At 53.1% G+C, this 25,982-nt stretch overlaps 2 protein-coding genes across 6 annotated transcripts; one reads left to right on the top strand and one right to left on the bottom strand.

Annotated features, from left to right (window-relative positions):
* Window positions 1–405: 405 nt before the first annotated feature.
* On the bottom strand, window positions 406–25,193 carry DRC4 (dynein regulatory complex subunit 4). 3 transcript variants are annotated; one of them, XR_013959211.1, is made up of 12 exons: window positions 25,097–25,193; window positions 23,516–23,593; window positions 21,350–21,547; window positions 20,871–21,077; window positions 19,247–19,301; window positions 18,411–18,616; window positions 17,756–17,923; window positions 17,335–17,421; window positions 15,784–15,993; window positions 14,255–14,320; window positions 12,847–13,052; window positions 406–511 (listed from the first exon to the last, which is right to left on the bottom strand). XR_013959211.1 is itself a non-coding variant. In XM_080644869.1 (11 exons), the coding sequence occupies exons 1-11, from the start codon at window positions 25,097–25,099 to the stop codon at window positions 12,903–12,905; spliced, it is 1,428 nt and encodes a 475-aa protein (XP_080500995.1). In that variant the 5' UTR covers window positions 25,100–25,193; the 3' UTR covers window positions 12,800–12,902. The 3 variants fall into 3 exon arrangements, 1 of the variants encoding a protein (XP_080500995.1); XR_013959212.1 differs by lacking the exon at window positions 406–511 and adding an exon at window positions 6,765–9,001; XM_080644869.1 differs by lacking the exon at window positions 406–511 and having other exon boundaries at window positions 12,800–13,052.
* Window positions 10,009–12,854, top strand: LOC308235762 (5-hydroxyisourate hydrolase-like). Of its 3 annotated transcripts, none has more exons than XM_080644871.1 (4): window positions 10,009–10,044; window positions 10,630–10,769; window positions 11,698–11,833; window positions 12,382–12,854. In XM_080644871.1, exons 2-4 carry the CDS (start codon window positions 10,639–10,641, stop codon window positions 12,469–12,471), a joined length of 357 nt encoding a protein of 118 aa, XP_080500997.1. In that variant the 5' UTR covers window positions 10,009–10,044; window positions 10,630–10,638; the 3' UTR covers window positions 12,472–12,854. The 3 variants fall into 3 exon arrangements, with proteins under 3 accessions (XP_080500997.1, XP_080500996.1, XP_080500998.1); XM_080644870.1 differs by having other exon boundaries at window positions 10,027–10,287; XM_080644872.1 differs by lacking the exon at window positions 10,009–10,044 and adding an exon at window positions 10,110–10,415.
* Window positions 25,194–25,982: the final 789 nt, after the last annotated feature.

Here is a 25,982-nt window from a genome sequence, read left to right as displayed (position 1 = left end):
AGGTCTAGTTCGACCTTCTGCAGATGGGTTCATTACACAGAGGGAAGGTAAAACCATAGAAGGCTATGTCTCTACAAGAGGACCAGTGATTTACCAAACGTTCTGCATTGGTCACGACACATCACCCCCAACAGTTCCTTGGGGGGAATAAACAGTGATACGTACCAAGTTTCCAAACATTTCCCAAGTAAAACATTCACACTTAGGAAGTTTTCAACGTCCTCATTTAATTAGACTTAGGAAGGGAACCTTGTACGGGAAATGTCATTGACTAAAAAAAAAAGTATGTATAATACACATATTTCAGACATCAAACACATAACTGCTTTGCTATGATTTATTATTCAAATAATAACTATATACAACAAGTTTGACATCACTTTCCAACCCACTGTTGTGTAAATGGATGTCCAGACAGCTCTTGTGTCTTCCACGGAGTCGCCGTTAAGTAGGTGGTGTGCGTGCACGTGGAAAACAGGGTTCTGGGGTCCTCGACCCAACGACAAGGTACCTACGGGAGGATACGGGGAACCAGCATGGTGGCCACAGGTTACCACAACTCATCTCTACAGGCCACTGCGGCCTCGATTGTCTATCGGTCCCTCGCTCTATATGTCCCGTCGTCTGTATGTCACTCAGTCAATGATACCAGGTGACTCTGCTCGCATCTTCTCACACTAGGTGGCTCTGGGAGCGGCGGTGAGGGCCACTAGAGGGGAGCACGTGCGGGCCCCTCCTCTGTCCATTCCACACCTCCCTCACACCTGGCTTTCCGCTGCTCCTCCCGGCCTTGCCCCCGAAGGCTCGCCCCTGACGTCGTGGCTTGGGATTCCCTGCGGGGACCTCCCTAAACCGGCCTCGTTGTGTTGTGTCGCGACCTTGGCAGCTGGGGTACACTTAAACATTTTATTTTTATGTCCTAAAACATCGCGTTCAAACACATCAGCGTAGCTGAAGGCTCTGCTCATGATAGTGCTTTTCTTGCCTTTCTACAGAGGGATGCTGCTTTTTCACACCCTCCACACCTTTTCCTTCTTTGTACTTTTTTCTTGTGTATCTTTTCATTAATTCTTAACAGAGAATATCTTTTTCCCATTGATTTTTTTTGAGACAGTGGAAGGGAGGGAGGGAGGGAGGGAGGGAGGGAGGGAGGGAGGGAGGGAGGGAGGGAGGGAGGGGGAGGAGAAAGAAGAAAAAAAAAACAAGAAAACATGAACATGCCAGAGACGCATGGATTTTGGGCTCTCACAGCAGCCCAGACAGCGGCTGGCCATGATACCTGCATCCCAGGTATATGCTCTGGACCAGGAATCGCACCAGTGACCCTTCCGAGGGCATCCAAAGCTCTAACTACAGAGCAACACCGGCCAGGTACGTATTCCTTCTGCTTAGCGGATGGGAGCAAATGTCCCCCTTTCAATCTAGGTTTCACACTCATCACTGATGTTTCTCTCTCCCTCTCTCTTCCTTTCTCAAATAGTAAACATATATATTTCTAAAAAACCAACTGTGTTCACACACAAAACTTTACATTGAATCTTTTTCTCCTCGTACTACCACGTTCCCATGATAACCCTACATATGGAGGTACCATCAATAAAGGCAGCCTACAGGGTACTGGCTGCATCAGTAAAGGACGCCTGTCTACCACTGGCTGCCTTGTTAACGGCGGCCTCCCGGTACTGACGGCTTCAATAATGGCAGCCTCTAGCTTACGGACTGCTACAGTGAATGCACAGGTTCACAACGTAAGTGCGGGACCAAACACCTCCCTTTGCAGGACTGGGGCGGGAAGGGGTGCAAAATCCAGACCAGTGACTTCAGTCCAGCCAGGGAAGGAATGATTCCCGCCCTGGACAGACACACTCGATGATTTTCAGGATTTTTCTTTGTTTTGGTTTTTGTTCGTTTCTTTGTATTAGGGTAGAATTATTAGTTGTGTTAACTGGAATTTCAGCACCATGGACACAAGCGCACGGTGTTATTCCTGAAATGGCCACAACATTAACCTGGTAACTAGTAACCGGTAACCTGGTAACCGGTAACCTGGTAACCAGTAACTTGGTAACCAGTCACCTGGTAACCATTAAACCGATAACTAGTAACCTGGTAACTAGTAACCTAGTAACTACTAGCCTGGCAACTAGTGACATGGCAAACGGTTACCTGGTAACCTGTTACCTAGTTACCAGATAACTAGCAACCAGTAACACGTACCCTGAGAACGAGCAACCAGTATCTTATTAACTTCTAAACTAATAATTAGTAACGTTAAGAAAGGACACCTGCGTCCTGCCTGCATCATTAGTGGATAATGGCGGCCTCTCGCGAGGACACTGCTCCTCGCAATACTGCAGCACCTCGCTGTACGGACTGGCTGCCTCAATAATGGCGGCCTGCACGGTACCCACTGCCGCAATCCTAGCGGGCTCCGTATAACGGCCTGCCTCGAGGACGGCGGCCTCCGACCTCCAGGCTGCCTCGGTGCAGGCGGCCTGCACCTGCCTGCCTGCCAGGGTAAAGGACGCGGGCCCCGTACTGGCTGCCTCGTTAGCGGGGGCCTCCGCCGTACGGAAGGTCTCAGTAATGGCGGCCTGCAGGCTACAGCGTCCCTCAATAATGGCGGCCTCTCGCCAGCACGCTGCGTCTCGCGGCACTCAGCACCTCGCTGTACGGACTGGCTGCCTCAATAATGGCGGTATGCACGGTGCCCGCTGCCGCAACCAGAGCGGGCTCCGTAGAACGGCCTGCCTCGAGGACGGCGGCCTCAGAACTCCTGGCTGCCTCAGTGCAGGCGGCCTGCACCTGCCTGCCTGCCAGCGTAAAGGCCCCGGAACCCATACTGGCTGCCTCGTTAGCGGGGGCCTCCGCCGTACGGAAGGTCTCAGTAATGGCGGCCTCTCGCGACCACACTGCTTCTCGCGGTACTCAGCACCTCGCTGTACGGACTGGCTGCCTCAATAATGGTGGCTTCTAGGTTTGGAAGGGGTTCATGTTGTCAGTGCAGCAGCCGAGGCCTCCCTTTGCAGGGCTGCAGCGGGAAGAGGTGAAGAACCCACAACTGTGACTTCGGTCCTTCCACAGATGAATGATTGCCGCCCTGGCCGCCTCGCTGATCTTGTGACCATTTTTTTTTTCTGGGTAGAATTTTTGGTCAGGTTCACAGGGCTTTGACTGGCATTTCAGCACCAGGGACAGAGGCACAGTGTGTTATTCCTGTTTTGGCCACAGGAGGGCAGCAGAGGATAGTTTTTTTACCTGACAGCTTCCTTCTGAGGTCCAGTGTAATGAGTATATGGTTCCATAGACAGACGTGTATAGTATAATCAGTAACTTACTGGGAAGAAAATGAAAGCGTTCATCTCATAAAACCAGTGTATAACTCTGCTCTACGATTACATTCTGATAAATCAAAAAATAAAGAGTCCTTACTCTTAGCACATTTCTACAGGATTATTTTATCTTTCATTCTGAAACAGACAGGCATAGGTATCGAGCAGAACCCCTTAACTTACACGAAAACGTTTCAAAATGACGGTGTTGCAACACCAAACTATTACCTAGAATATTTTAATCACAAAAAAAATTGTTTACAACTAATTTACTAGGATAAAAAAGTGCTCAGTGAAAATAACTTTAATGTCACAGAATTAACTTGAAAAAATATGGAACAATATTGGAATTTACTAGGATCCTGAAAAGAGCGACTTATTTGGATGCTCCTCAAATACAGAGTAATGCACATTTTGCGACACAAATTCATTTTTTTGGAACACAAATTCACCTTTTACCCTTCAATTTCATCTTTTGCAAAGCAAATTCTCTCCTTCCAATTACAATTCACCTTTTCCACATATGACCCTCACCCTGACCCTGACCCTGACACCGACCCTGACACCTCACCCTGAAACCCTAACATCAACCCCAGCCCTAGCCCCAGTCCCAACCTTGACCTCTAACCCTTGACTGCCCTCAAATTTATATTTTTAAAAGTGAGTAGAGGGAGCGTCAGGGGGAGGGAATGGGGCGCAGCCTGCCCAGCGGATCTTGCCGAGGGACTGGCCTGCTTGCATGCCCCGCAGTGGCAGCGGGTAGAGCAGTGCTCCCCAGGGAGCAAGGGCAGCACACCATCTGGCATCGGGCATACCGGGACTCCGGCCCGCCGGCCACCGTCGTTAGGGCCCTCAAGATGCTCAAGGGCATATCAACCGCATGTTTGACAAGAACCTGCGGGACCTTATGCATGGCATCGGGGAGGACAAGCCCACAATGACACTGAAGCCTCCCCTGAGACATGCCTCTCCTTTGGCCTCCATCTTCACAACCAGCAGCACAGCCTCATCTATCTGTCTGATTCTGACCCTACTGCCTCCCCCATATGAGGGCCGCTGTAATCACACTGAGACCTGTGGGGAATCCAGGGTGCTCCTCATCTCAGGAGATAGAAAAGGCTTGGATGTTCTCCCTGGAGCTTCTGGAAGTACCTGTCTTGTTACAGCAGCTGCAGGACACTTTGAGTCTCACCACCTTCCCCCAATCAGCTCCAAACAGCCACTGCTCCTTTAACCTAAGCCCCTAAAGTGTTGCAGTCACACACGCTGCTCCACAACACAACCCATCATGCCTCTGAAACACATTACCCTCCAGCTGCTCTTCTGCCACCATCTTGCTCACTATCCACCTTGAACAACACCACCCCTGTTTGTCCCCACTGGGGCTGGAAAAGTCCATCACACCACTTATGAAATAAGTCATGGAGATATAACTGCAGCATAGGCAATAGAGACAGATGTGAACTAGACTTCTGGGGTGATCACTTTGTAAGGTATGTAAATGTTGAATCACTTTGTTGTACACCTGAAAGTAATGTATTACTGTATGTCAATTAGAGTTAAAAATAAATTCACAATAACAACAAAAGTGCATGAAATTCGTAGCTGGTGTTGCTCACTGGTTAGAGCATTTGCTTGCCAGACATACACTCACCGCTCTAGTTAACAACGGCACCAACGAACATATTAGGCAGGGTGGGTGGGTCACCATAAGGGAAACCTCAGTGCAGCACTCTACGGGGGCCTCCCTTTGCAGAGCTGGGGCGGGAAGAGGTGAAGAACACAGAGCTGTGACTACAGAATGATTGCTGCCTTGGACAGCTTCGATGATTTGCTGGGGTGTTTTTTATGGGTAGAAATTTTGGTCGTGTTCACGGGGCTTTACCTGGAATTGCAGAACCATGGACAGAGGGACAGTGTGTTATACCTTGAATGGCCACACGAGAGCAGCAGAGGATTATTTTTGCGCAGAAATTGGCTAACAAAGTCCTTTAAGGGCTAGCATAATATATACCTAGATCCATAGACGTGTACAGTATAATCAATAACTTACTTAAAGAAAAAATATAAGCGTTTATCTCATAAAACCAATGTATAAGTCTGCTCTATGATCACATTCTGAAAAATCACAAAATAAAGGATGCTTGGTCTTAGCATGTTTCTACAGGACTAATTTATCTTTCATTCTGAAAGAGACAGGCATAGGTATTGAGCAGAACCCTTTGAGATACAAGAATAGGTTTCAAAACCAATGTGTTTCAAAACCAAAGTATTACCTACAATCTTTTATTCACACAAAAACTGTGTTTACAACTAATTTACTAGGAGAAAAAAGTACTCAATCTTAATAACCTAGTGTCACACAAGTACCTTGAAAAAATATGAAGCAATATTGGAATGTACTAAGCTCTTGGAAAGGGCGACTCATTTTTTTTTTATTATATTTTATTGATTTTTTTACAGAGAGGAAGGAAGAGTGATAGTCAGAAACATCGATGAGAGAGAAACATCGACCAGCTGCCTCCTGCACACCTCCCACTGGGGATGTGCCCGCAACAAAGTTACATGCCCTTGGCCGGAATCGAACCTGGGACCTTTCAGTCCGCAGGCTGACGCTCTATCCACTGAGCCAAACCGGTTTTGGCAGGGCGACTCATTTTGATGTTGCTGAAATACATTCAAATTCTCCATTTCCAAAGCAAATTCACCTTTTCCACCTCTGACCCTGCCCATGACCCAAACCCTGACCCCTCACGCTCACCCTCACCCTAAAACCCTAACCCCAACCCCAGCCCTAGCCTCAAACCCAGCCTTGACCTCTGACCCCTGACCGCCACTCCGATTTATATTTTTAAAAGTGAATAAATCCGTAGCTGGTGTGGCTAAGTAGTTACAGCACAACTTGCCAGACATACACTCACTCACTACTCTCTAGTTAAAAGAGACACCAAGGAACATTAGGCAGAGTGGTGGGTCACCTTAAAGGGAACCTCAGCACAGCAGTCTCTGGGACCTCCCTTTGCAGGGCTGGGGTGGGAAGAAGTGAAAAATCCCAGAGCCGTGACTTCGGTGCATCCAGGGACGGAATGATTACCGCCATAGACAGCCTCGATAATTTTATGGGTTGTTTTTTTTTCTCGGTAGAATTTTTGTTCATGTTCACAGGGCTTTAGCTGTTATTTCAGCACCATGGACAGATACACAGTGTTATTCCTTGAATGGCCACAAGAGGGCAGAAGAGGATAATTTTTGCGCAGGAATTGGCTGACAGCGTCTTTTGAGGGCTAGAGTAATAGGTATATAGAACCATAGACGCGTACAGTATAATCAGTTACTTACTTGAAAGAAAATATAAGCAATTATCCTATAAACCCACTGTATAAGTCTGCTTTACATTTACATTAAAATAAAAAATAAAGGATGCTTGGTCTTAGCACATTTCTACAAGTTTATTTTATCTTTCATTCTGAAAGAGGCAGAAACAGAGATCAAGAAGAACCCTATGAGTTACAAGACCACGTTTTGAAACCACTGTGTTTCAACACCAAAGCATTACCTAGAATCTTATGTTCAGGAAGAAAAATGTGTTTACAACTTATTTACTAGGAGAAAAAAGTACTCAGTAATAATAACCTAATGTCACAGAAACAACATGAAAAAATATAAAGCAATATTAGAATTTACTAATATCCTGGAAAGGGTGACTCATTTTGATGCTGCTGAAATTATCAGACAAATTCACCTTTTGCAACCCAAATTCATGTTTGGCAAACAAATTCAGCATTTCCAAAACAAGTTCACTTTTTACAGTTAAAATTCCCATTTTGCAAAGCAAATACACCTTTTGCAAAGCAAGTTCCCCTTTTGAAAAGCAAATTCAACTTTTGCAAAGCAAATTCTCCATTTCCACAGCAAATTAACCTTTTCCAGTTCTGACCCTGAACCCAACCCCAACCCTGACCATGAACCCTCACACTAAAACTAACACCGAACCCAGCCCCAGCCTTGAGCTCTGACCCTTGACCATGCTCAAACTTATATTTTTAAAAGTGAATAGAACCCGTAGCTGATGTGGCTCACTGGTTAGAGGATTGGCTTGCAAAACGTTATCTCCACTCCATAGTTTTAAAAAATAGCACCAATGAACATAGTAGCCAGGGTGGACCAGTCACCTTAAGGGGAACCTCAGTGCAACAGTCTCCCAGGCCTCCCTTTGCAGAGCTGGGGCGGGAAGAGGTGAAGAACCCACAACCATGACTTCGGTCCTTCCAGGGATGGAATGACTGCCGCCCTGGCCAGCTTCACTGATTTTCTGACGGTTTTTTTTTTTTCTGAGTAGAATTTTTGGTGCCGTTCACAGGGCTTTAGCTGGAATTTCATCGCCAGGGACAGAGGCAGTGTGTTATTCCTTAGATGGCCACAGGAGGGCAACAGAGGATGGATTTTTGCGAAGGATTTGGTTATCAGCGAGCGACCTTCCAGGTATAGTGTAATAAGTATTATCGTTCCATAGACGTGTACTGTATAATCAGAAATGTGCTTGAAGGAAAATAAAACTGTTTATACTATAAAACCAGTGTATAAGTCTGCTCTATGTTTACATTCTGATAAATCACAAATTAAGGGATACTTGTTCTTAGCACATTTCTACAGGATTTTATCTTTCAAGATGAAAGAGATAGGCATAGATATTGAGCAAAATTCTTTGAGTTACAAGAATATGTTTCAAAACCACTGTTTATAAGCCACAGTATTAACTAGAATCTTTTATTCACGAAAAAAAAATGTGTTCACAACTAATTTACTAGCAGAAAAAAAGTACTCAGTAATAATAACCTAATATCACAGAAGTAACCTGAAAAAATATGAAGCAATGTTGGAATTTATTAAGATCACGGAAGGGGCGACTAATTTGATGCTACTGAAATACGATCAGAAAAGCCACCATGGACCTTATCGTTGAGCTCTCTGTGATGGTGTAGGACTCTGAGTCACTAACTATGTTCACAGCCACTAACTCCTGCATTATCATGGAAAGACTAACAACATTGCTGCCCAAACAATGGAGTCCCATGCCAGCCTGCATAGCCTACTCCCCCATGCCTGTAATAATCCTTGCCCTACCCTATATACGCAGCTGGCTTATAGGGTGCAGAACAGATTTTTGTGAATGACCTGCTGCTTTCCCATACTGCCAGAAGAAGCGCTCCTAAGTGATTCAACCCTGTCTCTGCTTAATTGGCTCAGATTAAGTGACCGGCAGCCTGGACGCATTGATTGACCAGTTACAATGCCATCCTCCACTCCAACTCAGCCGAGGAAGTCTCACTGAGACTTCTTGTTTTTTGTTTGTTTGTTGTTAATCCTTACCGGAGGCTATTTTTCCATTGATCTTTCAGAGCATTGAGCAAGCGAGCCTTTGTAAGGCAGGCAAAGCTGCATACACAGATTTACCGCTCGAAGCCATAGGTGCCTCCATTCTTGCCCAGTGTGATGCCTGTGGAGACCTCTTCTTACAAACGGGCCTAGTTCTTCTCAGAGCAGCAGAGCGTGCTGGGGTGTGACAGAGCTCGTCTGTGCAGAGCGGGGACATTCTGGTTGTTTCTAGTCTCTTGTACCCACAGGCGTTTGCCGAAACAGTGTAAGCAGCATCTCTTTGGGGTTATCTGCTGTAAACATAAGCCGTGCCAAATGTCATGTGTGTTCACATCTCAAATAGATATTTCCTAATCACCTCCACAGAGTTATAAACAGCTCACTCCCAACCTTTGCTACAAGGGTCAGCATCCCTGCCTTGGAGGGGCCTGATTCTAAACCTACAGATAATCCATGCTCACTACTGAATAATTAGAAAATGCACCTTGGTAAGAAGAAAGAGTTCCTGTGTCCAGAGCAACACCCCACACAGCGATGGACTCACACCTGCAGATCCACCGCGCAACTCTCCTCATTTCTGCAGCACCTGCCAATTAGTGTGTGGAACTGGGGCCAGAGAGGGGGCCGGGGGGTGCAGAGTGGGCTGGAGGGAGACAGAAGAAGCCACAGGGGCCCCAGGAGGCCAGAGTGGGCCGCAGTGAGACAAGAGCACAAGCTCATCTGTCTCCTTCTGTGGAACTGTATCAACCACGAGTCACTGCTGCCCCCTTTTCACAGATGGGGAAACTGAGGCATTGTCGCAGGGCCTGTTGGGACAGAGTGCAACACCTTCCTGACCTTTGAGAGGCTTCCATCCAATTACGGACTGGCCTGCCCCGACCAGTGTTGCTCAATGGATAGAACGTCCGCCCTTGGACTGAAGGTTCCCAGGGTCGATTCCCTGTGGGGCCACAGGCCTGGCTTGCGGGCTCTGTCCCCAGTGTGGGGTGTGCAGGAGGCAGCCGATCCATGACTCTCTCTCAACATGGATGTTTCTATCTCCCTCTCCCTCTCCCTTCCTCTCTGAAATCAATAAAAATATATATATTTTTAAAAATATACTGACTGTCCCAGAAGGTAAAAAATCCACGTTATTTCTGGGACTCCTGGTGGGCGTCGGGCTCGTGAGCCACCTCCAGGCCCAGCTAGAGGCCCCTGCGGAACTCAGAGGAACCACCCTCCCACCTCCACCCGCCTCCTGCCCCGCCCAGCCCCTCCCGTTCCGTTCCCTCGATCGCCGCCCATCCCGGCAGGTCCCGATTTCACTTCCGGTGGGAGTCGCCTCTGCAGCCCGCAGGTCTGTGCGCCCCAATGGCCCGCCTGGGCCCCTCCCGAGCGAAGTCCCTGGGGCCCTACTGGTAGCACCGATATGGACCTCCCCCCACAACCCACCCCGTTGGGTCAGACACTCAGGTCCTGGTCCAGGGAGGTGACAGGACAGGGGCGGACGGGGAGGCGCCCTCAGGTGGAGCTACTGGGCATGAGCTCGGGGTCTGCCCTACGGCTGCGCACGCTTCAGCGACACCTGGGCTCCTGGGAGGTAGGGCGCGGTTCCCGTCCCATAGGCCTGGGCTCAGGGCTGGAAGCCGGGGACCGCTGAGCTGGGAGAACAGGGAGCGCGGCCTGGTGTCCGCACCGGCACTGAACAGCGATGCGCACAAGGCAATGGTGGGTGCAGGGGAGGGTCCCAGTGGGGATGGACGGGGGAGAGGTCAGCGTGGTTGATGACCTGCACTTCAGTGTGTCCACACCACAGCCTCTGTAATCCCCACCCCAGGGACATTTTGGGACTCTCCGTCCCCCAGGGCTGTTTACTCTAAGTGTTGCCTCCTTGAGGCTGGTGTGGACACAAGGCTTGTCCTGTCCCTCTCTCCTGGCCCAGGGCAGAGGCATGGAGCCAGTCAGCAGCCCGCTGACCACTCATGTGTTGGACACTGCCTCAGGGCTCCCAGCCCAGGGCCTCTGCCTCCACCTGTCGAGGCTCGAGGACCACGGCCAGCAGTGGACAGAACTGAGGAGAAGGTAGGTTTGGGGTAGCACTGCGTCCAGAGCCCCTCCCTCAGCACAGGGTCGGGCTTGGCTGGTAAAGGCCTGAGGAGGAATGGGAAGGCTTCCCCGTCACCACACAGCACTTTCTCTTCTTTTACTCTCACTGCACCTAATGGCCCTACAGAGGTGAGGGGCAACTCGCACCAGCCTGGCAGCTGTGCTCTCCGACGCCCTGGCTTCTCCCCACGCTCAGCTCTGCTGGGGAGGCCCAGCCCAGGCTGCCGTTTTGGCACTTGGTGGCCCTGTGAGCAGGGGGCAGGCTCTTCTGGAGGTGGCAGTGGGGAGCGGGGCCCCAAAAGTTCAGGGCCTGAGGGTGTGGAGCTTGTCCCCTCCCTGTTCCATCCCTCACAAAGGCTGCGGGCCCAGGTCCCACCTGAAGGTCAGCTGTGGTCTTGGAAGAGCACGTGGAGTCCCCTGGGGGGTCACAGGGACCCATTCCCAACACCCAAAAGTGCAGGTGAGCGGTGCGCTCCGTGACCACAGTGCAAGCTCACTTGCCTGCACAGCTGGGGTCGTGGGGACTGAGCACAACGGCACTGGGATGCTTGGTCCACCTGGAACAGGAACTGACCCAGGAAGCCACACACAATGTACTACAGGACTCGTCCAGGTTATGAAACAGTAGCAATTGTATAATCCACCTTACAATTGTTTCAATTGATAAATGAGCATATTATAAATAGACAGTGTCTGGAAAACTATAGGTCAAATAAAGTGATGCTTGCTCCTGGGGCAGATTGTGGGGGTTCCCCCTTTCCTGCTTCTCTGTGCTGTACAACAGCTGTTCCAGAACCCCAGGCACTAGTCTCCCCCAAGTCAGGCTGCAGGGGCATCTGAGGCTGCGAGGTGTGGAGACCCAGAGAGCCAGGCAGGGGTACACCTCATCCCCTCATCCCCACAGCTACACCGACCCTGATGGCCGCTGCCCTGGGCTCCTGCTGCCAGGCCAGATGAAGGCGGGCACCTACAAGCTGACCTTCGACACCAAGGGTTACTGGACGAAAAGGGGGCAGGACAGCTTCTACCCATATGTGGAGGTGAGGGCACAGACTAGCATGGAGTGGAGGCCTGTGATTGACCGTGACCACAAGGTCCTGCACTAGGCAGTGCCCCTCCCCTCTCCCAGGGCAGTGCCCCTCCCCCCTCTCCCAGGGCAGTGTCCCTCCCCCCTCTCCCAGGGCAGTGGCAGGCAGTGAGTTCACCAGCTTTGAACTCCCAGGAGGAAGGTGTCCCTGCCCTGGCCCCGGGTCAGGCTGTGGGGGGCAGGGTCCAGGGTGACTCAGCCCCTATGGACACAGGTGTTGAATAAGCCCCACCCAATTCACGGGGCCTAACCGTGCTGCCTCCCCCTTCACCTGACCCTATTGCAGGGTGGACCCCTTAGGAAGCCTGGCAGGCCCAGGGGCCCTCAAGCCAAGAGCTTTATCTACAGGGGATTCAGCCTTGTCAACAGCCCTACTTTCCAGTTCACCATCAGGCGCTGGCTGGTCTGGGGCTCCCTGGGAACCAGCCCTCGGCCCACGATCGGGGCTTCCCCCTGGAAGCACTGGGGACAGAGCTCCCTCCTGGTGCCTTCTGTTCTCAGGTTGTTTTCACCATCACAAACGAGACCCACAAGTTCCACGTCCCCCTGCTGCTGAGCCCGTGGTCCTACACCACCTACCGAGGGAGCTGACCACCAACTGGTCCGAGAGCACCAACGCCCTCACTGCGGCCTGAGCCTCCCCAGCCCTCCATGGGGGCTCCGTGCTCCTCGTGGGGCCTCAGGTCCCACTACCTGGGGGAGGTGCTGGCCCCCAAGTCCTAGTGGCACTGTGACTTGGGCATCAATAAAGTCATTGTGGCACCGGCAGACCGCTGCGGTCACTGAGCAGAGCCGTGCTGGTGCTGCCCAGCCTGAGGTGTGTGTATGGGGGCGGGGGGGCAGCTGGGAGGGAAACTGACTGGCCATGGCCATGGCCCTGGCGCTGCTTCTACCACAGTCGTGCACCAGGACACGCAGCAAACATGAAAGCCTTCATTTGCTGACCCAACAAATAAAAAAACACACCTGCTGTCCGTGGGTGTAAAACGGAGTGTCATACAGGGAGAAGTCCTGGGTGGGGGCTATGTTGGGGTGCTCACAAGTCCCGCAGGGCCCTGGCCCAGGGTCTGCCCAATCACGGCCGTCTCCAGGGGCTTGAAGCCCACGTTGTCCAGAGGGATCCCGAAGGCCAGGAGCTTCGCCTCGTAGGTGCGCAGCAGGTCGCTGTGGGCCTGTGGAGACAGCGCATGTTGGGAGGGGCCAGGAGCCCAGCAAGGGCTCCCCCTGGGCAGGGGCAATGCCCTCACTTAGAACACCCAGCTCTGGGGAGGGTGGGGAGGAGGGACCACAAAGAAGACTGATGGGGAGCACAGGGGACCCCCACGTCCCAGAAGACCTCAGGTATGGGCAACAGTGCTGCCAGGTCCAGAGACATGGTTCTGTCCCCTCTGGAAAACAGGCGTCTTTGAAAGGGTCAATGTCGTCGGTGGCTGTGAGGGTCTGAAGAGGTGATGCCTGAGAAATGCTTGGACTGTGGCTTGACTCAGAACAGAAACTCCAGAGGGCACATTATCCTCACCGTCCTCACACCCAGTGCTGGGACTCGGGTCAAGAGTTAGAGGGTGAACTGAGTGCAGCTCCAGAGAGAAGTGGGGGGCTGGGCCTGGCTCTCGCCCTTCGCGAGGTACAGGCCTCCTGACAACCAAACACAACTTGTGCAGATCCTCCCAAGAGATGCACAGGCCAGTAGTTGGCACCAATTTTGTGTGCACAAGTATCAGGGCGCCGGGGAATCCAGGGAAGGGTCCGGATGGGCAGGCGAGGCTGCGAGGGTCAAGGGAAGGCCCAGCACCACAGCCTGGGGCTCGCATGTAACAGAAGCAGCAGAAAACAGAACTATGGGCACGTCTGAGTCACCCGTGAGGTGGCTGCTCTTGGTAAATGCGTGCACAGGCAGTTCTGTGTCTGCGTCACCACAGGCAAAGGCCAGACAGCTGTGGGGAATGCCAGAGCCGGGGGGGCAGGGGCGGTGGGTGCAGGGCCCAGGCCGCTGGGACTCATGGGACAGACAACAGTGAGGGGGTCAAAGAGGCCTCGCCGCCAATGCGCATTTTTGGCACAGAAATGGGAGGCAGCTTTCATCAGACTCACAAAGGAATCTGAAAGGTTAGACCTGAAACTGCTCCCTGCTCGGAGGTGCAGACTCCCATCACCCCAGAGGCCAGCTCAGGTGGGTGAGGGTCAGACCGGGAGGCGGGAAGAGCTGCTGGAAGAGGACAGCCCTCCTTTTCCCAGAGGTCCTCCAGGCTGGCCGTGGAGGAACACCAGGGCAGGCAGGGCTGCCCTAAGCCACAGGCAGCTGGACCTCGGGCTAAGGCAGGAATCACAGGGTCCTGGTGGGGGCGTGCACTACGGCAGGCGGGGATCCTCATACCTTGCAGACCCGGGCCAGCTCGTACTGCAGGTCCTTGATGGTGCTGTTCTTCGATTCCAGAACATCCTGAGGAGAGACATGCACACGTGAGTTTGAGACCTGTCTTTGGAATGTGACAGACTGAGCGGCCGTGGGTCTGGCGTCTGGAGCTCCAACAGTGACCCCAGATGTCCAGGGAACAGTGACCTGGCCCCATCCATGTGTGTCCATACGGGGAACAGGCTGTGCGGAAAGTTCCCCCCAGGAAGAAAGGGAGACAGCACCTGCCTCTGCGCGGAGATGGGAGCTGAGAAGTGAGAGGCACAGGCCTGCTGGGTTCCAACCAGGAAAGCCAAGAGCTCACCCACGCCCCCCCGGCCACTGGTGCAACTGCAGTGACCCTCGTGGGCAAGACTGTTGTTATCCCCCTCATCACACCACTGCTGATCCACCGGGACAGAGGCACAAAGTCAGAGAAGAGCCCCAGACCCAGGACCACAGTGCTCCTACCCAGACAAGCCCCTCCGATGTGTCTGCACGGCCCCAGACCCCGCCCCAGCCTGTCCCAAGTGACTCGGGTTCCACGGGACTGTGGACCTCTGAGCCAGGAGGCACGAACGCCCTCACCTTGGCTTCCCAGCCCCTCCTCAGTCGTGACAAGCCCATCCTGCTCAGCCTTTCCTGCAGGTCCCTGTGGGCTCCCAGATCCAGCCTGTCCCACCCAGAACCTTCCACAGTCCTCCACAGCCCAACACTCAGGGACACAGTTGACAGCTTCAGAGTCTCCCCCACCCAGATGACAGCACCAAGACCCCTTATCTCACATCACCAATTCTGTTTGTGACACCCCCACTCCCAAAATCAGGTCGAGGAGCAGAGGGACAAGGCCTACCTCCGGGTGAGAGGACCTATAGGTGCTGCGGGGCTCCGCCTGCGAGGCAGGAGCGATCACTGCCCTGACGCCTCAGCTGACCTACTGGTCCGAGGCCACGGCACAGAGGCCTCACCTGCCTTGACTACTGCTGCACCCCCGTGCCCGGGGTACTCCCAGCACAGACGGGTGCCGTGAATAACTGGATTCAAGTCAACAAATGCTCTAGTCTCTGCCCAGATGTAACTCCCTCTGGGAAGCCCTCCGGCACCCTCCACAGAGGCTCACCCCTGCCTAACTGTCCAGGTGGGACACAGCTCAGCGGCTTCCCTGCGAGTACAGGAGACTCAGCTGTCCCCAGGCCTACGTCTGGGTCGGCTGCCAGATGCCCAAGGAGCTCAGGCCACAAGTTCCAGAACAGCTGAGACCTAGAGCCTGACAGGCTACGCTGAACCCATCCTAAGAAGGAGTAGCAGCGAGCTGAGTTCTGAGTGATGGAGAGTGTGGGGAGCCCCTCCCCAGGGCTGACCGAGGTTGTTAACTGGAATGATGGAAGCTGCACATGCTTGGGGTCTCAACATGAGACGAGTGACCCCCAGCCAGAGCCCCTGCAGGCCACCTGCCAGGGCAGGAGCATGGGTACCGTCCAGCTGCCACCCGGAGCCCATTTGGCACTTGCCTCCAGCTTGCGGGACACCAGGGTCAGGGTTGCAGGGTCCAGGTTGGAGGCTGCCAGCACCTCATTGAGCTGCAGCTCCTTCTTCTCCATGGCAGTGCTGAGGGCCTGCAGCTTGCGCTCCAGGAGCAGGTTCTTGAAGCCCGTCTTCTGCTGCACCTCCAGGATGGCCGCCGTGAACTTGCTGTAGAGCTCATCCCGCTCCCGCTGCACCTGAAGGGACGCCTCCGCTGGGCCATCTCGCTGGCAAGAAGCCCTCCCACTTCTGCCCCTGGGCCAGAACACACCTTTCACTGTGCCGTCTACACCGTCCACACCGTGTCCACCCACAGCCAGGGGAGCCTGTGGCATCTACACTTAAGCCCTCTTGCCTCAGGCTACCCGTAGCCTGCAGCCCCCTCTGAGCGCCTGTGAGGGTGAGTGTCCATCTGATGCACTCATGGGATTCCCGCACGTCAGTGGAAGGAACCTGGCCCGTGTGTGCCCTGCTCTGGCCCATGGCGCACCCTGCACTGGCCACGGAGCACCCTGCACTGGCCACGGAGCACCCTGCTCTGGCCCATGGCGCACCCTGCACTGGCCACGGAGCACCCTGCACTGGCCCATGGCACACCCTGCTCTGGCCCATGGCACACCCTGCACTGGCCACGGAGCACCCTGCACTGGCCACGGAGCACCCCGCACTCACAAACAAGGTGCAGGTGGCAATGCTCTGCCCTGGGCAGAACCCGGACACTGCGAGGAGGACCTCTCAGGCTTGCTGGAAATCCCAAGAAAAGCACATTCAATAAGACATTCTCCACCAATTACACATCAACAGAGTGTGGAATTGGCGAGAGCTGGTGCAGCAGGAAGTGGCCCCGTGGGCACTGTGGGTGATATCAACACTAGGAACAGCCCTCTGGGCAGACTCCATCTGAAATCTGAATGCAAACCTTCAGGCCCAGTAATTCCAACGCCAGGAACTGACTTTGCTAAGGAGGCTCCCACAGGTGACAGATGAGCTGACACTAGAAGGTGAGCAGGGCGTCCCTCAAGGCACCAGCTGCATGAATGGCAGCACTCCCCGGGGAGCACGGGCAACACCCGAATGAGCTGCCATACAGGTGCAATCTGCAAGCCGCAGGACAGACCTGCGAGATGGAAGGTGCTGCGTCTAAGGCAGGACGTCCCACCCACACTGGACACACAGGAAGAGCTGGGAGGAGACTCGGAAGCTGTTACCACTTGTGAGGATCATCGCTGAGCAGCAGGGGAACCTGCTTATTTTTACTTAGACGCAGGCCTCTATGACTTCTTCCCCATGTGCACATAATAACTTATACATGATTCATGTATGGAGAGGAAAAAGATGCTGGCTGGAGAGGCCAGGCTACCTCTATGTGTTTCAGAAGTGACCCTGAGGGGCCAGGTGGGCCAACTGCTCCCCACCAGGGATCTGCTGTGTGAGACCTGGGCCTTCCACAGAACGGGCAGGGCTTCCTCGAGCCGCGTGGGAGGAGCAGGCAGCAGGACCTCCTGGAGCCCGTCCTGGCTGGGCTGCTGGCTGCTCACCTGGATAAACCGCTGCTCCAGCACCTCGTGCTCCCACTGCAGGCTCTTGAGCTCTTTCTCGGTGACTTTCAAGCGCGCCTTTGTGCACTGCAGAGAGAGGAGGGGCGGGCACAGAAGGCACTCAGGATTCAGGCAGGCACACAGGGAGGCTCCTGAAGATGGCGAGGCCAGGAATAATCTCCAGGAAGAACTGGCTCAAAGGCATAGTAGCTCATCCCCACCAGGGCAGATGTGGGCACCAACTCTACACGCCCCCCCCGCCCCCCACCCCCCGTCTCCACTCACAGAAAATGGAGATTCACACGCCCTCCTGCCCTAAGGGCCAAGCCCTGCACAGGCCCCAGGAGACATCTCACCGATGTCCTTTCTCTCCTGAGCCCAGGAGGAGCCAAGGAGGGAGGTGAATGCGGGGGACACTCACAACCAGGATCTGCTTGTCCCTTTCGTGGTCACCCAGTTTCTTCTGCATCTCGCTCATCTCCTCCCGGGCCTTCTGCAGCGGTTCTGCCAGGCGCCGGTTCTGCGCAGACACCTCCAGCATCTCCTTCTCCAGGTGCTCCTCCTTCTTCCGCATGTCTTCCATCTGCTCCTGTGGGCACAGGCATGTGCAGGAGGGCTCAGCAGGCAGCGCCAGGGCTGGGAGCTCACCTGCCACAGGCAAGTCCTGCCGCTGTGGGCACGCAGGCCAACGAGACCTCATTTATGGAGACACACACACCTGCTCTGAATGTTCTACGAATGAGGTTTTCATGAGATTACACTTTGTTCAGTACGCCATGAAGGGCATTCTGCATTGTGGAAACCCCATCCCTGCCAGCATGTGTGTGGCAATGACACCTGCCCATGCCTCTATGCTGGGCTCCCACCACAGTCCTGCCTGAGCCTTTACTCTCAGAACTGACACTGTCCTACTCATTCTCCTACTCAACATCAAGGCAACAGCCTGTGTTCAGCTACAGGTATAGAGAGGTTACATTCCCTGTGAATTTCAATCAAGGACAGTGAAGGGCATTATCAGAAAGATTTTCACAAGGGGTATTGCGTCTGGTGGACCCGGCGTGGACCCGGCGTGGCACCTTGAGGGAGTTGATGAGGGCCAGGTTGTTGAGGGTGATGTCGTTGTAGTAGTTCTTCATGTCTGTGAAAGCCTCCTCGTGCCGCTGCATCAGCGTGCTGATCTGGCCGTTCTTCCTCTCCTCCACTTCGTGGATCTCGGTCTTTCTCCGCAGGTCGAGCTCATCCCTGAGCATCTTCATCTTCTTGTCATACTTGGCCTCAATCTCTGAAAGGCAGCAGCACACACAGCAGCTGAGCAGAGAGCAGCCAGCAGTGCCATGCTGCGCATCTGCCGGGAACAGGGTGCAGCCAGCAGTGCCATGCTGCGCATCTGCCGGGAACAGGGTGCGTTTCCGTGGGTTTTCCTGCTGCTGCTCAGACGGCACGTGAGGCACACACCACGCCTGCTGTCCTTTGCCTGTGACAGTCATTGCCACTCCACCCCTGCAGGGGGCTCCCAATAGCTAAGCGTCAGCCCATCCCGTGGTCACTGGCCATGACCCCTGTGGCCATCCAGTCACAACACAGGGCTTTGTGACTAACACTAGACACACCGCCTCAGGCCAGGAGCCATGGAAAAGACTAAGAACACTGCCCACGAGACTGAATGACTACCCCTGCTCCCGGCCACCAGTTTCTGCCAGGAGTGGGCAAGTGGGTGGTGACCACAGCCTCCACCAGCTGACATAGAAAATACTTGGTTCTGGGGTGCTGAGAGGTCCATCAGCCTTAAAAATGACCAAACTCTCTCTCCTCACATATCTGGGCTCTGTGGACCTGGTTTACCAGCCCTGTGCAGATAAGCCCTGCAGAGTCACTTTCTGATGGGATGGCACGCAGGAAGTAAGACACTGACCTCGCACTTGCCTCTCAAAGTCGTTCCGCAGCTTGGTGATCTCCTCAGTGTGTTTCTGCAAAGGTGGAAGCAGGCAATTACGAGATGACAGAGAATCCGCTCGGCAAACCCTCTGCTGTTCTGGCGGGTACCTCTGCTCCCAGCGCACAGACCACATCCAGAACAACATGGTTTTGGTAACTTCCACTTTTCAACTCACTTGGCTGAAATGCAAGTGCACCGGGCCTCTAGTTCTGAATATAAAATGGTAATTATTTTATAGCATTATTTTTACACAAAAGGGAACTCTGACCACATAACTAATCTTTATACAGGCCTTGGGTCAGCAGACAGCCTCACGTCACTGAATTCATTGGAAACCAGCCCACTGTGTGCCCATGTCCTTTTTATTTATTTATTTAATCCTCACTCAAGGATATTTTTCCCCATTGATTTTTAGGGAGAGCGGAAGGCATGGGGAGAGACAGAGAGAAACATTGATATGAGAGAGACACATTGACTGGTTGCCTCTAGCATGGCTGGGGATCGATCCTGCAACCGAGGTACATGCCCTTGAGCTGGAATCAAACCCTCGACCCTTCAGTCTGCAGGTCGATACTCTAACTATGGAGCCAAACCGGCTGGGGCCATTCTCGGGGGTCCAACACGTTCACACCCTCAAACTTGGCTGCAAACTCTGCAGTTTCACTGTTTTCCAGATACAGTGGAGCCTGACTCCCTTCACATGAGACAAATGTGCTGACAAAGTCTTCTCAACCTGCAGCCAGGAAGAACCTTTGAAAACCAAAGTCAGATGCACTCTCTCTGGCCACATCGCCCACAGGCCCTGACGCAGCCAGGGTCCAAGCCCGGGCCTCCCATGCTTTCCGAGGCCAACGAGCTATGACCTGCTTGCTCCTCTGGCCTTCGTGCTGGCTCATCCCCTGTCTCTTCTCCTGCCGGGTCCCCACAGCCTCGATCAGACCGTACTGCCTTTACCCAAATGTCACCTTCTCAGGGAGCCATTCCCAGAACTCCATGTAGAAAAATGCAACCCACTCTCATTCCCACGGCCCCGCTCACTCTGTCCTTCCTTAGACCCTAGGGATGTGCTGGGTGGATCTGACACATTATTTTGCCTTCTCTGTTGTGTGTAGTTTCTCCTTTGCAGACCATGTGCCACACATGGAAAGGCATGTTATCAGTCCTCCCCAGAGATCAGAACGGGGCCTGGCATCTTCCAGGCACCCCCAGCAGCCTCCCCCAGAATGGACCAAAAGTTCTCAAAAGTCAGCCAGGTGCTCATGAGCCCAGCTTGTATGACAAGCTGCCGTGGTACCTGTGGACTGGGGTGCTGGACACTTCGACGGTTGTGTGTTTCCAAATGCACCTGACGTACAGCCTGGGAGAGCAGCTGGGTGCCAGGTGTCAGAAGCACATGCAGAGGAACCCTGACTGATTTTACTCATGTCTGTTTGTTGCTCAAGTCTGACACAGAATTCTGTACTTGACACCAAAGGAGACCTGCTTAGCTGCATGCTTTCAAAAGAATATTTCAATTAATTGCCAACATGCAGGAGTTTTTAGACAAAAATGTGAATTCCCAGTTGCTGTTCAACACCCAGCTGCCAACGGATGTACCCACCAGCCGCAGGTTCTTCACCACCACCTCGTTCGCCAGCTCCTGCTCCTTGAGCTCCACCTTCAGTGCCCGCATGTCCTTGCGCAGCGTGCCCTCCTGTGAGCGGTGCTCCTTCTGCGCCAGCTTCATGGCCACGGTGCCCTCAGCCTTCATCTCCGTCAGGTTGTTCTGATGCTCGTACAGCAGGTGCTTCACCTTCTGCTTGTACACCTGTGGGCAGGAGAACTGCCACTTGCTCACGGCACACACACACCTGCACATGCGTGCTCTCCTGCTCGCATGCGAACACATGCTCACCAACACACGCTCCTGCACACCCATGTTTACCTGGACGCACATCATCTTTTATAAAAAATACCTTCATGTGCCCAGGGTGAAGGACACGAAGGGCTGTAACCCAAAAGCAAGGAGATAAAATGCCACTCACCCTCCCCAGCATCACAGCAGTGACCCCAGCGGGACAGGTGGGCGGCCCCACTCACCTTGATCTCCACCTGGTGCCGCTCCTCGGCCTCCTCCATCTCCCGGTCTTTGTTCCGCAGCTCAGCCTTCTTCTCCTCCAGCTGCCTCCGCGTGATCTCCCAGAAGGTGTGGATCTTGTCCCGCTCCAGCTGGAAGTAGTTGCGCTCCTCCCGCTCGCGGTCCAGCTCCTCGCGGATGCGGTTGATGTGCCCCTCCACCTGCAGGCCGAGGAGAGACTGTGAAGGACCCAGAAGGGCCCATCCACCCGAGGGGCACATGGGAGGAGAAAGGCAAGCAAGAGGGAGGGGCCACTCTCATCTAAAAATCCTTAACAGCTGAAAGCACGGAGGTAAAACAGTGCATGTGACTCGAGCCTCCACAGAAGACAACGTCCTCCATCACAGGCCTTTAGTGCCACTCAGAGTCTAAGCGAGGCTCCCACCTACTGGGACTGTCTCACAGGAGTAGGTCTTGCCATTACTCAATAAGTGCATTTCTTATAAACATGCATATTTCTAGCTTCTCCTAAAAAAAAATCAGAAAATAGACCAGTGGGTGTGGCTCAGTGGTTGAAAGTCGACCGATGAACCAGGAAGTCATGGTTCAATTTAAGGTCAAGGCACATGCCCCAGGTTGCAGGCTCAACCCCAGTGTGGACATGCAGGAGGAAGCCAATTGATGACTCTCTCTCATCACTGATGTTTCCATCTCTCTCTCCCTTCCTCTCTGAAATCAGTAAAAGTATATATTAAAAAATTAGAAAATAGCCCCAGAGTTGGACGCACAGGCTGTTCAGGGGCCTGTCTGCAGCTGCCTGGCTCTCACTGCCATGCGGACACCAGGCTCTGGGCCCTGGCACCAGCTGCGGCCGAGGTGACCTGCAGACCCACCACTGCAGGTCAGAGCTGTCTCCACAGGGACCGGAGTACACAGGGAGGTAAGAAACAGCTCAATTGTTGGGGCAATGCACTGTGCAGCCACTGATCTCTCCAGAACACAGACTGGACCCCACTGCCCTCTGCTTCAACTGGTTTCCCCGCATGGACAGTTCTCACTTGATGCCATCAACGGGCTCTGAAGCTGTGAAGACAAGTGAGTGTACGGAGACCAGTGTTACCGCTGGCTAGGTGACACAAGAGCTGAGTTCCTCTGGTGTCTCATCAACATTGTAACGATACGTTATTTAAGGACCTGCTGTAAAACAAAGCCAGTCTTCCCATCAAGGGCCCTTGCTCAACATGCAACTTCGGCTCATATGACTGTTAGTCTGCTTTGTATTTACTTTTTATCTTAAAACTTTCCAAAGGCAGTAACGGTTCTGACAGCAACACCAGTTGACACAGAGCCCGCAGGCCCGTGGCAGATGCACACAAGCAGTCCCGTCGTCAGAACACGGAGGCTGCAGTGGGCACCAGTTTACTCTCATGATTTGCCGTGTGCTGCCGTTTCCAGGAGCCTTTTAATTACATTGTGATTATACAATTACGTTACCTAGCCCCTGCCTTCATCAAGAAGGACACGTGGGTTAAAATAATTCCTAATGGCCCTAACCGGTTTGGCTCAGTCGATAGAACATCGGCCTGCGGACTAAAGGGTCCTAGGTTCGATTCCGGTCAAGGGCATGTACCTTGGTTGCAGGCACATCCCCAGTGGGAGGTGTGCAGGAGGCAGCTGATGGATGTTTCTGATGTTTCTCTCTCATTGACATTCCTAAATCTCTTTCCCCTTCCCTTCCTCTCTGTAAAATAATAAAATATATATTAAAAAAAATAATTCCTAATGTTTCACAAGAACACTATAATGCATGCACTATGAAAACAGCTCCGTAGCATCATGAATGAAGGGAAAAAACTGAAAGGGAATACAAAAAAATGAAAAATGGCTTTTATACCAGAAAAAAAACATTTCCTTCCAAATTCTTACCACCCTATAAAAATGTTCTTCAGTACTGTGCCTGAGAGCTTTGGAGCTGATGGGGATTATGGAGATGGGGAAGGATATGCTGGTTCAAACACAACTGCAGGAGCCAGAATGAGGGAGGTGAGCACAGAGTAGAGGGCAGGATGAGGGGTGCACTGGTCTGAGAGAGGTTTATGCAGACAAACAGCCAGAGAGATGAGGTGGAACAGCACCCACCCACCAACTCCACCCCAGGACTGTACCAATGCACAGGGCCAGCTGCTCACCTGATCCTTAGTCATGTCCTCCGGAGCAAGCCCATCAACAATCGGGGTTCCTTTGCCCTTCCCTTTCTTTTTGGGTGCCTGTGGTGAAAAAGAGAGGCTTGGTTAAGGAAGGGAGGCTCTGGGTAATGGCTTCCCTTTCAGGCTGGCTCAGATCCCCTCCTGGTCATTTGGGAGGGAAGTACCTGCCTGGAACCTCCCTCTCCTGCTCGCTGTCTTGTGCCCACCCCCCTGCAGCACATCACTTTACCCTAAGCTCCTACCCTCAACCACACGCACATTCTCTGCTGGCACCTTTGGAGCAGCAAGAGGGAGAAATCTTCCTTTTCAGAAGAGAACGTTTTTTTCCCTCAGAAAGGAAGGGAAGGGAACTGGGCCAAATCCACTCCTTAATACATAGCAGAGGCTGCCTTGGTGTGGATGCAAAATGTACTTGGCCTCGAAAGGCAGAACCCCAGTACCAGTGTCAGATGTGACCGCATTGGCTATAATGTTTGGTAACCACCACAGAGAAATATGCAAGAAACTTCTGATATGTGTTGGCAGAAATGCCTGATAGCAATGATCAGGATGATAATATGAGACTGTCTTTGTTCAAAACACAAAACTCCTTCGGAGAACCCGGTGTGGGGAACGACTGCAGACAGCACCCACCCACCATGGGGCTCTACATGGTTCACTATGCACAACTGCTCAGCCGTCACCCCTCCTTTCACCAGCTTTGACCAGATGAGAGAACCTTCCACCCCACTCCCTCCCTGAGCAGACACTGAATTTCCAAACCCTTATCCTCTGCCCTCACTTCTCTCAACCGTCTGTGACCCACTTTGTGTGTCTATATGTGTCCGTAACATTTTTTGTGTCTGCATCTCTCTGTAACATTTTCATGATTACAAACAAAATTATGTGGAAGTCTTATAAACATAGAGAAACAAAAAGAATATCCTATCCCTCAAGCTAGTAATCAGTAGAAGTATTTTGGTGGCCTTCTTCCAGGTGATATTCAAACACCCATCCTCTGAAACCTTCACTCCTAATGTACTATTTAATCCCTCTGCTCCAAGAAGTCCACGCGTCCCAGGTCCCTCACCCGTAGCTTCTGGGACATTCACAGCCAAATGCAGCGGCTCCCCACGGAGACATCCTCTCCACCAGCTACCTGCCCCATGCATCTGCCTGCAAACTGAGTTACTGACAACTCCTATATGGGGTGGGGTGGCGGTGGGGAACAGCTGACGGCCCTGTCACATGAGAGAGATAGACGAGGTCTGACTGCTCCCAGCCTCTGCAGTTCTGCACGGCAGGCCCTGCCCTGGGCGCCCATGGCACTGGACATTCTGCCCAGGACCCCTGGCTGTAGAAAGACCTGCAACCGCCCTCGCACGCCCTAGGTTCTCCATCCCGGAGACCAGGGGTCCTAGGTTATCCCCTGCACCCCATTGTCCTGTATGGGGACACGTGTGCCCCAGGCCCCTGGGAGATCCCAAAGGCTAGGACGGGCTGAGCCTTCCAGTCCAGGTAGGGCATCCCTCGGGTCTGTGCGCGCAGGGCCAGCTCCCGGGGCCGGCTCCGCGTCGTCCTCACCATGGCTCCCGGCGTCCGGACCCGCAGACCCACCGCGACCCGCAGACAAAAGCTCCCACTCCGCAGAGGCTGCGCTGTCTCCCAGCAACCGCTGGGCGGTCTCGCGAGATGTATCGAAGATCCTCGCGAGACTCCGCACGCAGCCACAAGCCTTGGCAACGGTAAGAGCGCGTCCCTACCAACGCGCGCTGGGCCCAGTCCAGTGTTGCGGAAGTCGGGTAGGTCTGTCTGCAGCTGGGCACCATCCGCACTCGTGACCTCCCCGACAGCCAGAAAGGCGTTTGACAGCCAGAAAGGCGTTTCCGTGGCTGGATATACGCGTACACTGCCGCCCTCCCCGCTGTTTGGCCCACTTTTTACCTACAGTGCCTAGAAGAGCACATAGCAGGTGCTTGATAACAATGCCTTTAATGAAGGAGGGAGGGAGGAATTATCCAAATCAGATTCAAAATTTGGGCTGAGACTCTGCCCGGATCCTGACCTCACCATGTCCACCTCTGAAGATTCCTTCCCTGCTGGTCTGGTGAGGATGGAAAATCGCCAGGTTTCCACAAACCATCTGAATAAAAAAATGTAAGGAAGCTCCAAAGTTTTGAAATCAGCAAGTGTCCCCTTCACAGAAGTAAACCGCTCAGCCTGAAGAAGCCTCTTCTGCAGCCCCTCCCCTCCCCCTGCTCATGGTGAGGACAAACTGGAAACTCTACCCGAAGAATCCAGATGGGCAGAAAAAATGAAATATCAGTTCCTATCCTAATAATGCTACAATTTCCGAAGGAATTTCCGATGCCTGACACTACACTATTGCCTGCATGTATCACTCTGTGTCATCCAGAAGGCTGAGTGTTTGTCATAAGCTGGTGCCCATCTTTACACGCCATTTCTGGTC

The sequence above is a fragment of the Plecotus auritus genome, assembly GCF_963455305.1.
Source record: "Plecotus auritus genome assembly, chromosome: 10".
NCBI lineage: Eukaryota > Metazoa > Chordata > Mammalia > Chiroptera > Vespertilionidae > Plecotus > Plecotus auritus.
The sequence above is the reverse complement of the archived record's forward strand: the minus strand, read 5'-3'. Positions and strand labels throughout refer to the sequence as shown.